The sequence below is a fragment of the Zingiber officinale genome, chromosome 8A (assembly GCF_018446385.1).
Source record: "Zingiber officinale cultivar Zhangliang chromosome 8A, Zo_v1.1, whole genome shotgun sequence".
Taxonomy (NCBI): Eukaryota; Viridiplantae; Streptophyta; class Magnoliopsida; order Zingiberales; family Zingiberaceae; genus Zingiber; species Zingiber officinale.
In genome coordinates this window covers 63,287,610-63,301,914 of record NC_056000.1, presented here as the reverse complement: position 1 = coordinate 63,301,914, position 14,305 = coordinate 63,287,610, and the positions used below count along the sequence as shown (strand labels likewise).

General features: G+C 40.4%; 1 protein-coding gene and 1 long non-coding RNA gene across 2 annotated transcripts in view; one reads left to right on the top strand and one right to left on the bottom strand.

Moving 5' to 3' along the window:
• Positions 1–921: 921 nt before the first annotated feature.
• The window catches only part of LOC122009276 (oligopeptide transporter 7-like), a 48,525-nt gene continuing 35,141 nt past the window's right edge, over positions 922–14,305 (bottom strand). The window contains exons 4-6 of the mRNA XM_042565378.1: positions 2,136–2,705; positions 1,807–2,062; positions 922–1,719 (exon numbers count right to left, since the gene is read on the bottom strand). Coding sequence (XP_042421312.1) covers positions 922–1,719; positions 1,807–2,062; positions 2,136–2,705 — 1,624 coding nt within the window. The remainder of the gene's footprint in view (positions 1,720–1,806; positions 2,063–2,135; positions 2,706–14,305) is intronic.
• On the top strand, positions 6,351–7,998 carry LOC122009277. The gene is made up of 2 exons (XR_006119518.1): positions 6,351–6,870; positions 7,664–7,998. It is a non-coding gene; the product is annotated as an uncharacterized LOC122009277 (long non-coding RNA).

Here is a 14,305-nt window from a genome sequence, read left to right as displayed (position 1 = left end):
CACTGACTAATTAACAACATTACTTCTCATCGAATGACAGCCTAGGTGATAATAAATTCACTAAATGTGGTTAGAGTATTTTAGAAAATATGTGTGCTCTCAAAATTGAATGAAGCCATCGATCACTACACACCACTAACGATCAATCAACCACTAACCTCTTTGTGATCTGCCCATATCCGCTAACGCTCTCTCCCTTTTGATATTGCACGTTGACTTACTAATTAAGAAGGTCAATAATTTGTTCTTGAGGAATGAAGTTACAGTCAATTTTGAGTTGCTAAAGTGAGCAAACAACTCACTGGCTACATAACTTCTGCTATAGTGTTTGCAAGTGGTCGATATTATGCTTCAGCGTTAGATCTGGAGTCTACTGAAACTGCCAATGTACTCTTAGTTTCTTCCTCTATTCCGGCACATTTTTAGAGCTAAACTATGAATTAATAAATTATCTTCTACCTTCTATTCTCAATCAAAATTAGATTGGTATGATAGAACATGAGTTTTTCCCTGGCTGTATGAATTTTAAAAATAAAATAAGAACTCGAATAGAGAAAACACAAAATAAGATATAATTTCATCGAAAACATGACATAATATATAAGTATAAATAAAAATGATAAGAAACTTGATTGAAGAGTCATGTCTTTATCTTTAGCGTTGTCAACTTGATCTCTATGGAAAAAGATATAACAGAAAAAGTCTTCCAAGAGACTTAGAGGATGATAGAATTAAAAATTTTCTTATCGATAGGAACAAGAAACTAGGTCAAGATCTCTCCTAAACTTTTGAAGACCTCCTCTTTATATATGAATCCAATCCGTTATTAGTCCATAAATAATAACTGATTAGACTAAAAAATTCTACACATTAAACTCATAACCAATAATCCAAAGTCCAATACCCTTAAATTAGATCGTCTTATAACACCGGGCAGCCTTCAACGACAACGCCGGGAGCTGTCGGGCAGGAGGCTAAGGGGCAACCGTCCAACTCGTTACCCCACCAATGCAGACTAACATTCTCCAGCTCCAAACAGAGATAGATCAGGACAGCCATGAACGCCAATCCTGCGTCCAAAGCACCGGAAAGTATGTAATTGTGCCGCTTCCACCAGTCCCTTCTATACCTGTAAACCACGTAGCCCGAAAGGAATCCGACCAGAATCCACGTGGTGTAGTTCACCGCCGTCGCCGGCGGCATGTTCCCGGTGGCGCCGATCAGGATCGGCATGTTGATGAGCCTAATCCACTCCTTGTCAGGGAATGCCCTGTGCGCGAGCCAGACGAGCAGCGGTCCCAACGCGCCGACGAGGAAGAACCAGTTGATGGCTGCGTACGTGCCAAGGTCCCCGAAGATCCGGCGAGGGCCGATCAGGCCCCATATCACCGACGCGTCGTAGAAGACGTGGTCGTGCGGGCAGGTCCACGGACTATCCGGAGACAACAAGCTCTTGTTGCAAATGTCTGGAATCGTCTCCATGAGCCACCACGCGGTGCTCAAGTAAACAAACGCGGCGATCAACGTCCCTACCACCTGAGCCATGAACATCGTCCTCGGCGGAATCTTCATGTAGTGCCCCAACTTGAAGTCTTGCAGGAACGTCAACGCCTGCGTCATACTGATGGACCCGTACACCTTGAAGCACATGTTCGCCACCGGCCGGCCAGGGTACAGATACCCTATAATGTACTCTGTGATTATGTTCAATCCCGGCGTCTGGTTCATCAAGCACAGAAAATCGAGATATCAGTTTGTCAGTCAATTACTCACCGTCCGAGGGAGAAAGCTTCGGATTAATTAGACCTGATTGGTGGTTGCTGTGATGATTCCGATGGGGAGCGTGAAAAAAAGTGCGATGGAGCAGGCAAGCAACACGCCCCACCACGGCAGCTGGAGCTGGTCGATGTAGTACTCGCAGGCGAAGATTGTGAGTGAGATGTTGGCGACGAGGATCGCGATGAACCACCACTGAGGGACTTGCTTATACCTGCTCATCAATCTCGTGTGGATGTCCATCTTCTGATCTTTGAAAGCCGACCTGCTCATCTGCCAGATTTCGCTGAATTCGAAGGCAAATTAGGTCAGAGTTTTCAACACCGTTAGCGTGGAAAAGCAGGGGCGGCCGTCTTCACCTTCCGTGGAAGAGGAGGACGTGCGAGATGATGGCGGTGAGCGACGTGAAGCCGACGCCATAAGTGACCGCGAAGAAGGTGCTGAGGTAGAGTGGGCCGTTCTTTTCGTAGGCGTCGATGTCGAGGTGGAAGTTCGGGTCTATGATTCTGGAGATGTTGTAGCTCTGCCCGGTGGAGGCGAAGAGGCCGTCGGAGAAGATTGGGAAGCTCTTGGCCTTGTAGAAGTTGAGCCAGTAGCCGATCGGCGTGATGATGTACATGATGAGCACGAAGCCGACGGCGACGTTGGCTGTGGCAAACCAAGGGCTGGCCAGTGGACTGCCGAGGTACGAGGAGACAGTGGACCAGTCGAGACCGACTGCCCCTAGGCCGAGGCCGTAGAGGCCGGAGCCGAGCTGCTGCGCCAAGATGGAGCGAGGGAAGACCCAGCAGACCCAGGAAAGGGAGGTAAGCATGGAGAAGAGGTAGCCGGGGAAGACGTAGTAGGCGAAGCTGCAAAGGAAGGCCACGGTGAAGAACTGGTTCCTCGTCAATCCTCCTTTTGGTGCTTCTTCCTTCTCATGCAAAACTCTAAATCACAACAGAATTATTTTAAACAAAAAAAGTTAAATTGTAAATTCAGTAAACGATTTACAATTTTATTTTATTTTGTAGGTTTAAGTTTGGAAGCCATTGAAAACAGATAAGAAATTTGTTTACTAGTATGTTAATGATAATAATGGTTGTACAGTTTGGATAATTATAATAAAATAAATACAAATAAGTTAGACATGTACCTTTGTCAAAAATGTGGAGTCGTCATTGATTCGATTTGAAATTTGAGTTAGATGAAAATCAGTTGAGATGGCTAGATATTAACAGAAAGGTGACTTGGACACACCTAGCGTATATGCACCGGAAAACAAACCCCCACACGGAATTGAAGGACAGTGGTGACGAAACCAACGATACTTATGTTCTGTGTATACTCAAACAAACACACAGAACGTTAGAGACAAGAAACTAGGGAAAAAGTCAGGTACGTTTTCCCAAAAGAATAGTACACGAAGGAAAAAAGAACTATAGAAGACGAGTGTTTATGTGCGCATACCTGCTCAAGGGAGAGGACCTCCCTTTTTATATAACAATGCTACCTCTGGAGTTTAACCGATGTCAGAGAATATCGGGTGCCAGAGCCTGTCGGGTGATGAAAGACACACGGTGCCCTCTCATTGGTTGAAGGAAAGTTCCATTCACAGATGATAGCAGACCATTGGAATATTCCCTGACATATGACAGTTATTCTCTGACAGGATGTTACGATTCCCTAACATTGTTGTCGCCTAGTGCTTTTTGCCCTGCCAGGGTTTATCTACGGACAACTCAAGATGACCATTCAAGTGTGACACTGTGCTCGCGTCTTGACAAGGAGGACAAGTGAAAATACCAAGCCTGGCTATGTGGCTCGGGCTTGAGGAAACCCGACTAGTCGAACCAAGCCAGGCATGACTCCAGGCTACATCTTATGTCTCAGATCCGGGATCCTGATCTGTCCATTCCCGGCCAGGAATTATGTGGCTGATGTTGTCGGGCAGTCTAACTCCTTTCCCTCCTAACTGTTGACTGTCACGTCCCCTTGACTTCGGACTATCCTTGACTGCTGTTGGATTGATCGCACGTGAAAAGGAGGGTGAATCAAGTGGTTTTCAAAAACTCATTTTGTTAGTTTTAAAATTATGAGTATGCAACGGATAAGAATAAGAAAACATACAAACACCAGAGAACACAAGTGATTTTACTTGGTTCGGAGCCTTCGGCAACTCCTACTCTAAGACCCATGTCCCGCGAACCTATCGATGGGTAATCCACTAAAACCTCTTCCGGGACCTCCGGAAGAGGGAATCGAGTATAAGAATAGGGGTAGTGTAACAACCTACACTTCCCTTTTTAAAACAGTAATCAAGTACACAAATGAAATGTAATCGACACTTTAAGAAATGGAAGTAGGAGAACTTGTGTGTAAGTGTCACTCTACCGGCCACAATCAGAAGTTCTCGGAGCAATTGTCGGGTGCAACAGCTTCGCAACAGAGTCGTAGCAGAAGCCTGGGGCAGTCAGAAGCTCAAAAGGATGTGCAGTAACTCGTATCTCAGTGTTGTTTCAATACCTTCTCGAGACAGTCTTATAAAAGACATGGAAGGTGGCTTCCATAGCCATGGAAGGCACCTCCAATGTGGCAAATTCGATCGCGAACAGCTTAGTACTAATCCACGACTTCCACCAAAATTTATCCCGCGGGGGCCTTCGGCATTGTTCATCCGAAGGTAATTTTTCTCCTGTGTCCTACAAAACAACGTTAGTCCAAATAACCTGTAAAATAAGTATTAGAACAAATAATAATTAATAATAAAGGATAGTAATTAGTTCATGTCTTCCTAGGACCAGGAACTAGTCAAGGTCTCAGTTTAGGGATCCAAAATAGACCTAAACTAGACCAATGTCTACTATCCCTCCAACTGGGAGGCGTTCTCACTTAGTCGCACTCCTCCAATGACTCCTTAACTTACAGTTTATCAGATATCCAGTCAGTCCGTTGACCTGTCTGGACTTCATGCTAGTTATCCGGTCAGCCCGTTGACCTAGCTAGATTTCTTGCTAGATATCTGGTCAGCCCATCAACCTATCTGAACTTTATATCAGCTATTCGGTCGACCTGTCGACCTAGCTGAATTTCTTGTCAGATATCTTGTCAGTCCGTCGACCTATCTAGACTTCATACCAATTATCTTGTCAGTCCATCGACCTAGCTGGATTTCTTGCTCACTTAATCAAGTGGTTAGATCATAACTAAAAGTAACTTAACTTATTTGTCATTCATCAAAACTTAAGTTAGACCGTGAGTTCAAATTGCACCAATAATCTCTCCCTTTATGATGCAATGACAACTTGGGTTAAGTTAGAAAAAACATGCAAACATAAATAGACAAATATGATTATGATTTAGTTTAAGTTGTTTGCTAACTTAATCTCTAACCCTCCCCTTTTGACATTCATCAAAAATAGGAATAGACAACTAAGTAAAATAAAAATGCTAAGTAAAGGAATCAAAATAGAATTTTGACAATAGGATAATTTTCAGGATTATTTGGGAAAGTTAAAAGGTGTTATGAAAGGTAAATATTTTTCAATATATGTTAATTTTTAGTTTTAAAACCCCCTTTAAGATGCTTATGATTTTTGAGAGTGCTAGGTTTTGTAACAATGAAGCTTTTTCAAAAAGTATTTTCCAAAAAAAACTAAGGGTGTGTTTGATTTGTACCGTTTTCATTTTCATTTTCTGAAAAACGCGTATTTTCTAGAAAACAGAAAACGACTTTTTGTCATTCTCTGTTTTTCTAGAAAACACAAGTTATTTTTTTAAGAAAACAAGAACGAAAAACGTAAACCAAACACCATTTTTCAGAAAACGCGCGTTTTTCAAAAAATAAAAATGAAAACGGTGCAAACCAAACGCACCATAAGTGTTGCAACAATTTGTATTGCTTTTCAAAAATATTTTTTTAAAACAATTCAAAACTTGTGATTTTAGAATATTTCAAAATTTAAGATAGTTTTTCAGGATATTAATTCTTCCCCTAAACCTGATATTACTAGTCAACTATTAAATATCTAACCATTAGTTACTAACTAACTATCAAAAGATAACAGTGTTCACTTGGTTAGTCAGGTTAAGTCTTTTATCCAATTAGTATTTGACTAACATGGATTACTTAACCTGATCACTATAAATTTGGTATTTAATGTCCAGACTTATGTTGATGCATTGATATAAGTATCTTAAGTTTAGGCAATCTGCCTATGCATCTCACCCCTTTCTAAGTTTGATAATACACAAACAAGGTATCCCTAATGTGTTGGTGAGATACGCAAGTCCTAGATCTATAGGAACATGCTTTCTATGGGTTTGATCTATAGGAACATGTAAAATACTGAACCAGATAAAAATTAAATAATAAGGCTTAATAGGCTAATAGTCTTAACATAATTTTTAGGATTTTTTTAATTTTTTTTTGGAATTAATCGAAGCCGTAGGGCGTATTTTAAGAGGATAAATTTATAAGCTTGGTAAAAGTCCGTTTAGATATCCAAATTAAATTGGAGTTGATTGATTTCAATTAACCTAAGTCTAATATATATAAACCTAGGTTTTATTTTTATTTTTATTTTTATTTTTCCCTCTTCTCCTTTTATCTCCTCCTCCCGATCCCCACATCCCCGCCGAACTCCATCTTCCCCAAACCCATCGCCGACGTCGCCATCCTTCCCTTCTCCCTCTTGCGAGCTCCCGTGCCCTAGCACTGAAGCCACAGTCGCCTCTCCCTTATTCCCTCTCGTTCCGGTTGACCCCTTTCTTCCCCGAGCTCCCTTCCTCGCACGCGAGCACACAGCAGCCGGCGACCTCTCCTCCTCACAACAGCACCAGAGTCGCGTCCAGCCGCCGGATCTCTCCCTCACGCGGGTAGCACAGCGACGATCCTCCTCCATCGACGGAGCTTGTCCAATGAATGTTCTCCCTCTCGAATCACCGACCAAGGCCCCTTCTCCACTGATCTCGCTTCTTTGACGGCACAACCACCACAGCCAACTGCTAGTGGCCAACATATGTTGCTGTGGATCGTCATCGGAGCAGTGGCGACACCATTCTTTCCCTCCTAGCCGAGCCCTAGCCTCGATTGGTGGAGGTCGATGCTGAATGGTAACAAATTCCCTAACCTTAGATTTGTTAACCTATGTTAGATCTGATTAGAAGTTGGAAATTAGGCCGGGGGTTAAGAATTAGGTCTAATGCTTGAATGTGAATGTATCGGTTGTGATTTAGGTTTACGGATTTGAGAAGGTCGCGATTATTTCTTTTCCAATGTTGTTTTATTCTTGGATTTTAATTGTTAGAACAGATTTGAGAACTTGTAATTGACTGTGGGATTTATGAATAGATTTTTGATATTTAAGGATGGTTTTGCAATATGTTACACCTCTTGGGTTAGCTGTGGTAGTTCCGGATAGAATTGAGGGGCTTAGACGGGTTATTCATTGAGCATTGCTATCTTGTGTTGGCTTCAGATTTTTGGGACAGATGTTTTGGTGGATTTTGAATCAGTCGGAGATGGTCTTTGCCTTTTTTTATGTTAGTTCAATGTTCTAGACACATTTGGAGCGATTACAATGCCTTTTCATTATGCTTTTATTTCTTGTGTTGGTAGTGGAATTTTTTGACACATTCGAAGGGTTTAAAGATGACTTTTCGTTGTGCTTTTGCTTTGGAGATTATGAGATCTTGATTGGATTTTGGGGCTTTGTGTAGTTTTCTCTCGATGCAGCTGATTCTTTGAACAGAACCGGGGTGTTTGGGTTTGGTCGTTTTACGCATCTATTTTGAGATAGGCTGATGGTTTTGAGGGTTGCTCTAGGAATGGGTTATATATGGTTTGAGAGTTGGTATTAGCTATTTGATTTATATGAAGGTAGTTAATTTGCGTGCACTGATACAGGGCGTTGATTGAGACGGTTGACTTGACGGGACGTGGTTTGGTTCATACTAGATATCGAAGGCGGGTACTTCTTACTTTGTCTCTTTAGTTCTTTGAACTTAATACGTGAGCTATTTTTGGATAGAAACTTCTTTTACCTTGACTCCACTCTTATTTTTCCTGTACTTGATACTTCCACGTGATCTTTGAGAAATTCGTTTCCATATCTATGCAGTCTATCGTTGTTGTTCATAATATGTAGCATATACTAGATACCATGGTTGTATACTTTGTTTGTTGTTTATTTAAGTATTATATTGAACATGCTGGCTTCATGTATCATACCTAATTTTCTACTTATATTTGTATGATGACTGTTGCATTTGGCGCATCATATCATGACATGCATATCAACGACCAATTCTCCCTTGCGGTCGAGAGAGTCGTTGGCCAAGGCCGCATCCTCGGCCACTTGAGAGAGTGGTAGCTGGACTTGATGTCGCTTGTCCTGTCGTGCCGCACTCGGCCACGCGTGGGTAGTGGTAGCTGGAGTTGCGAGCAGCAGGGACCCCCTTCGCTGTGTAGCTAGTTACCTACTTAGCACCTGTCCATCCGGTCACTCGAGAGTAGTGGCGGCTTTTGGGTGGTACAGTTGTCATCGATCCGACCTCTCGACCATACAGGGGTCATAGTGCAGAGAGCTGGGCGAGATGACCATCCGTGCATGCACTGTTATTATTCTTGCTTTGGCTGCTGCTGTTTGCATATGTTGTTGTTGCTTACTCATGTTGTTGTTGCTAGCTTATGTTGATTTGCTTTTATATATATATATATATATATATATATATATATATATATATATATATATATATATATATATATATATATATATATATATGTTGTGGGTGTCTAGACTGACTTACATATTGGAAGTTTGTATATACCTTACATATTTCCTCTGTAGTTATAAGCAGTACTGTAGCAGATTAGTACTACTTCTGAACTTCTATTACTAGCCTAGGATATGGTTTCAGGTATGAGCATTTATTATGATTCTGTTTTAGTATCTGCTATTTCTCTTATGAGACTGCATTCTCTTGGCATTCTCTATTTGTATATTATGTTCATGCACTGTCTTTCCTTACCGCTGAGTCCCTGTACTCACCACCTCGCAAAATGGTTTTCTTTCGCCAAGTAGCAGTAGATGATTCATGGATGCTTGGAGAGATGCCGGCTGCCAGTCCTGGGTCCTGCGTTATATCGGTTCTACTTCCGCTTTATTTGTATTTTTAGTATACAACGATTTTGGTATTGTGTGAATTGATTTATGTTTGGTGTTTGCTTCGTGGTGTTTTACTTTCGAGATCTTATGGTGGTGCAAGCCTAATTGGCTAGTAAACTGTAGTTGTGGATTGTTCGTATTATTTTATGTTTTTCCGCTGTGCATATTTCCAGCCGTGTGGGTTGTTATTAACTACGTGGTTATTTTCATTTTGTCTAGCCGGGTAGGCTGAATATATTAACTACGTGGTTGTGTTTATATCCAGCCATGTGGGCTGTTGTATTATGTTATATGTTTGTGTATATGTATTTATTGCTTCATATTGTCACCCGTACAGGGGAGATGCTGTCGGATTTTTGTCTGACAGGGACTCTCTCTGGGGCGTGATAATGCAAGTCCTAGATCTATAGGAACATGCTTTCTATGGGTTTGATCTAGGCTAAGGTTTAAATTGATTTTGAAGAATTCTAAAAATAAGGAAATTTTGAGAAAAATTAAAAAAAATACCCTAGAATTTGTAAATTATTTGGGAAATAATTAAAAATAGTAGTTCTAATCTATTAAACACATTCCTAATTATCGATGTAAGTTGCTAAATTCACTTTCAGGGAGAGGTTTGGTAAATATGTCAGCTAAATTTAACTTTTAATTTCGATGTGTTTGGTTGTTGAATGATACACAGGATTTTTTGTTAAATTAATTGAGCTAACATTTTTAATTTGTACTTTTGTATTTGTAAAGTTTAAGTTGAAATTTTTTAGAGTGAGCATCATCCATAACAATTGTGCAACACATTCTCCTATTGCTATATATTCAGTCTCAATAGTAGATACGGTAATACAATGTTATTTTCTACTAAACCAACTGACAAGTGATGGTCCAAGTAACTGACATCCACCACTTGTACTCTTACAGTCTAGTTTACAGCCAGCATAGTCTGAGTCAGAGTAGCCTATGAGTTCATAGTTAAGTGTTCTAGGATACCAAATTCCTACATTTGATGTTCTTTTTAAATATCTGAAAATTCTTTTTACGTTTATTAAGTGGGATTCTTTAGCACAGGTTTGGTATCAAGCACACATACTAACCACAAATAAAATATCAGGTCGACTTACGATTAAGTATAGAAGACTGCCTGTCGCACTTCTATAGTATTTTAAGTCTACGAGTTTTCCATTTGACTCATTATCTAAGGTTGTGTTAGTTATCATTGGTGTTTTATTTCCTTAGTGTTTTCCATTCCAAATTTTTTAATTAATTCCTTGATATACTTTTGTTAGTAAACATAATTTTCTTCATTTGTTTGTTTAATTTGTAAACCTAAAAAGTAAGTTAGTTTACCTACTAAGCTCATTTCAAATTCTTGTTCCATTAAGATTATAAATTCTTGTAAAAATTCTGAATTAGTTGAACCAAAGACTATGTCATCTACATATACTTGTGCTATAGAGATCTTGGTTGATTGATTTTACAAACAAAGTTGGATCAATTTATCCTTGACTAAATCCTTTGGAAATTAGGTAAGAGGTCAATCTTTCATACCAAGCCCTAGGTGCTTGTTTAAGACCATACAATATTTTCTTAAGTTTAAAGATATGGTCAGGGTGGTCTAGACTCTCAAACCCAGATGGTTGACTTACATAAACTTCTTCTTTTATTAGCCCATTTAAAAAGGTGGATTTAACATCTATTTGATAAAGTTTAAATCCTTTATGGGCTGCATAGCTAAGTAGCATTCTGATAGACTCAAGTCTAGCTACTGAGACTTATGTTTCATCATAGTCAAATCATTCTACTTGACTAAATCCCTTAGCCACTAGTCTAGCCTTGTTTCTAATAATTTCTTCATTTTTACTTAGTTTATTTTTGAATATTCATTTTGTTTCTATTATATTTTTATTGTTAGGTGGTGGTACTAAGTCCTAGACTTCATTTTTTTCAAACTAGGCTAGTTCTTCCTGCATGCTTATGATCCAGTCTAGGTCAAGTAAGAATTATTCTATCATTTTGGGTTCAATTTTTGATATCAAAGATATTTGACTTAAATTTTTAAAGGACGATCTAGTATGTGTTGGAACCCCGAGGTGTTTTGATGTGATCAAACAAGTTAAGTTAGGTCCTGCGTTGTTTAACCCTTGTGTCTAAGTGTGCAGGAACTTAGGAACACAGGAAGTCGAGCGGAAGACGCGGCTAGCGAGAAGGACGGCACGGGAGAGAGCCGACGGGCTCAGTGCGTCCGAGGGACGAGGTGACCGCGGAAGAGTACACCGGTGGACGAGAAGAACGTGCGCGGCGTTCGAGGGACGAGAAACCGGGAAGGAAGGCTGCTCGAGGAGAAGGCCGGAACATGGGTTCGGGTGAGCCCTATTCCGGATGGCCGAGATCACCCAAGCTAGTGGAGCCGGAACAGAAAACCCGGACCGAGACGAGCTGAACCGAAGCAGAGCGACTGGACGGAAAAAGTCAACCAGAGTTGACTTTTGGGGTCCGGGGCGCCCGGAACCATCCGGGGCGCCCGGACCCCTCCGGGGCGCCCGGAACCATCCGGGGCGCCCGGAATGTGGCTTTTGACCAGATCGAGTCAAACCCGATTTGAACGTTGGGGGATAAAGTTTTATCCCCCCAGGGCGCCCGGAACCCTTCCAGGCGCCCCGACCAAGGCTATAAATATAGCCTTGGTCCAGAAGCAAAGCAATTAATCAGAACGACGAACTTGCAATCAACTTCTGTGTGCTTTACTTTTCTTCTTGTACGTTCAACGCTGTAAGAGGCTACTCCGCCCAGAGGAGAATCAGATAGTGCGCTTACATTCCTTGGATTGCAAACCAAGTAAAACCTCGTGTCTGTTTTTCTTTACTTAGTCTCTGCTTTTTAATTACAAGTTCTTTTAAGTTAGTTGAATATCCGAGAAGGGTTTTGGTTTTAATTTGTAGGGCACCACCCTCCTCTCGCCTCCAAAGGGACCCAAGTGGTATCGAGCCAGGACGCTTCAGAGGACTAACCGCCTAAGCAAGAAGATGGCGGACCAAGCATCGCTCCACCAAAATTCGAGGGGAACTTCACAGATCGAAGCGTCGTATGGAGGTATTTCTAAAACCGAGATTGAAATTTATTTTATTATGAAATACGGTTTTGTAGCTCCAACAAATCGAACGGTGAAGAAAAGAAGAAAGCAATTGACAAAAAGAGCGAGAATGAGTTCAGAATAAACAAGCGTATGAACATCACCGCTAAGCGACAGCCTCAGAAGTAAACCGTAAGCTACTCATCAGCTAAAGAACTTTGGAAGAAGTTTCTAGAACACCACGAAGGCACATCCGAAGCGAAGCTCGCTAGAAGGGACATCCTCCGAAACAAACTAATGAACATCCGCTTGGAGAAAGGTGAGAAAGTAGCCGGTCTACATGCAAAGGTAAAAGAACTAGTTACTGGTCTCGAGAACCTCGGTGAAAAGGTAACAAATCGGGACGCCTTACGCTACGCACTCAACGCCTTTCCCAGAACTCCAGAGTGGACGTCAATCATCGACGCCTACTACATCTCAAAGGACCTGGAGGTAAGTACATTAGAGGAATGTTTTTCTACTCTTGAATTACACGAAACTAGATGTGCAGGAACGACAAAGGATACAACCCGGACTATAGCGTAAACACAACACAGAAGGATGAACTCGAGTCAGACTCCGAAGACGATCAAGAAGCGCACATGGTAAGAAATTTTAAAAAATTCTTTAGGTCTAATAAATTTAAAATGCAGAATAAAAAGAATCAAAAAGGAGGAAGAAAGGTGCGATGCTACCAGTGTCAGAAGGAGGGACACATAAGAGAAGACTGCCCAGAACTCAAAAAGGACAAAAGGAAGTCTCCCAAGAAACACAACCTAAAAGCAACTTGGGATGACACTTCTTCATCTGAATCAGAAGCTCAAGAATACGCCGGGATAGCACTGATGGCAAGCTACGATGGACAAAGTATATCAGAATCGAGCAACGATGAAGAGGGAGCGACCTCGGATGAAGGCAGCGAAGCAGGGGGAGATTCAGGCTTTAAGTCTGACATGGTAAGTGAGGTATGCCTCTTACCCCCTGATCAACTTTACTCTGGCATTAAGGCAATGACTAAATCCATGTATAAATTAGAAAAAGAAAATGCCAAATTAAAAAATGAAATTTTGGAAACAAAAGGAATTTTAGCAAAATCATGTCTAATAGAGGATTTTGATAAATTGAAAATTCACAATGAAAAACTAAAAGAAGAAATAGAAAGATTGAAAAAATATAAAAGTTCAAATATTTCTACTTTTAGAAATTATAGAGGTTTAAATTGGTATTATAGATTTCATCAAAGTCAAATTAGAAATATATCAAAAATCTATGTACCTAGGAAATACTTGGTTAACCCTGTAGGTAGGAACCTCTACTGGGTTCCAAAAACCTGTCTAATTTAACTTAGCATTTTCAGCAAGGAAATTAAACGACTAATTTCATTATGAGGCTTTGTCTAAGGAAGTGGTTGTTGCTCCAATAACCAAGAAGGCCTAGTGCCCCTGGAAGCCAAGTATCGAAATGAAAAGTTTAATTGACTAACTGAAAAAGCATTAATTTAATTTACCTAATGCTTTAAAAGAGTTATTCAATTGATATAATTTATAATAATTTTTTTAAATTAAATTTTTTTATTGACTTAGAAATTTTCTGAAAATTGGCTTAGAAATTCTTTTTGGAAATCGACTTAAATCTTTTTAAATTAACTTAGATATTTTTTTAGGAATTTTTCTATGAATACTGTCTTAGACATTTTCCTTTGAAAATTACCTTAGAAATCTTTTATAAAAATTCACGTTAAAATTTTCTGAATATTGACTTAGAATTTTTTTTACTAAATATTCTCTTTTGAAACATTGCCTTAGAAATTAATATTAATTGCCTTAGAAAGTTTTTATGAAAATTCACTTAAATTTTTTTTTAGACTTGTTTAAAGAACCTCTATTTTTAATGTGATCAAAGGGGGAGAAGAATGTTAAGTCTAGTCTAGGGGGAGGTATATAAACTTTTTTATGAAATATCTTTGGACTTAATTACAAATAAATTGTTTTTATTACATCTGTTTTTCCCTATCTTAACTTGGGTTGCTCACATCAAAAAGGGGGAGATTGTTGGAACCCCGAGGTGTTTTGATGTGATCAAACAAGTTAAGTTAGGTCTCGTTTGTCTTTGTGTCCAAGTGTGCAGGAACTTAGGAACACAGAAGTCGAGCGGAAGACGCGGCTAGCGAGAAGGACGGCACGAGAGAGAGCCGACGGGGCGAGGTGACGTGCAAGAGTACACCGGTGGGCGAGAAGAACGCGGCTCGAGGGACGAAACCGGAAGGAAGGGCCGAGGA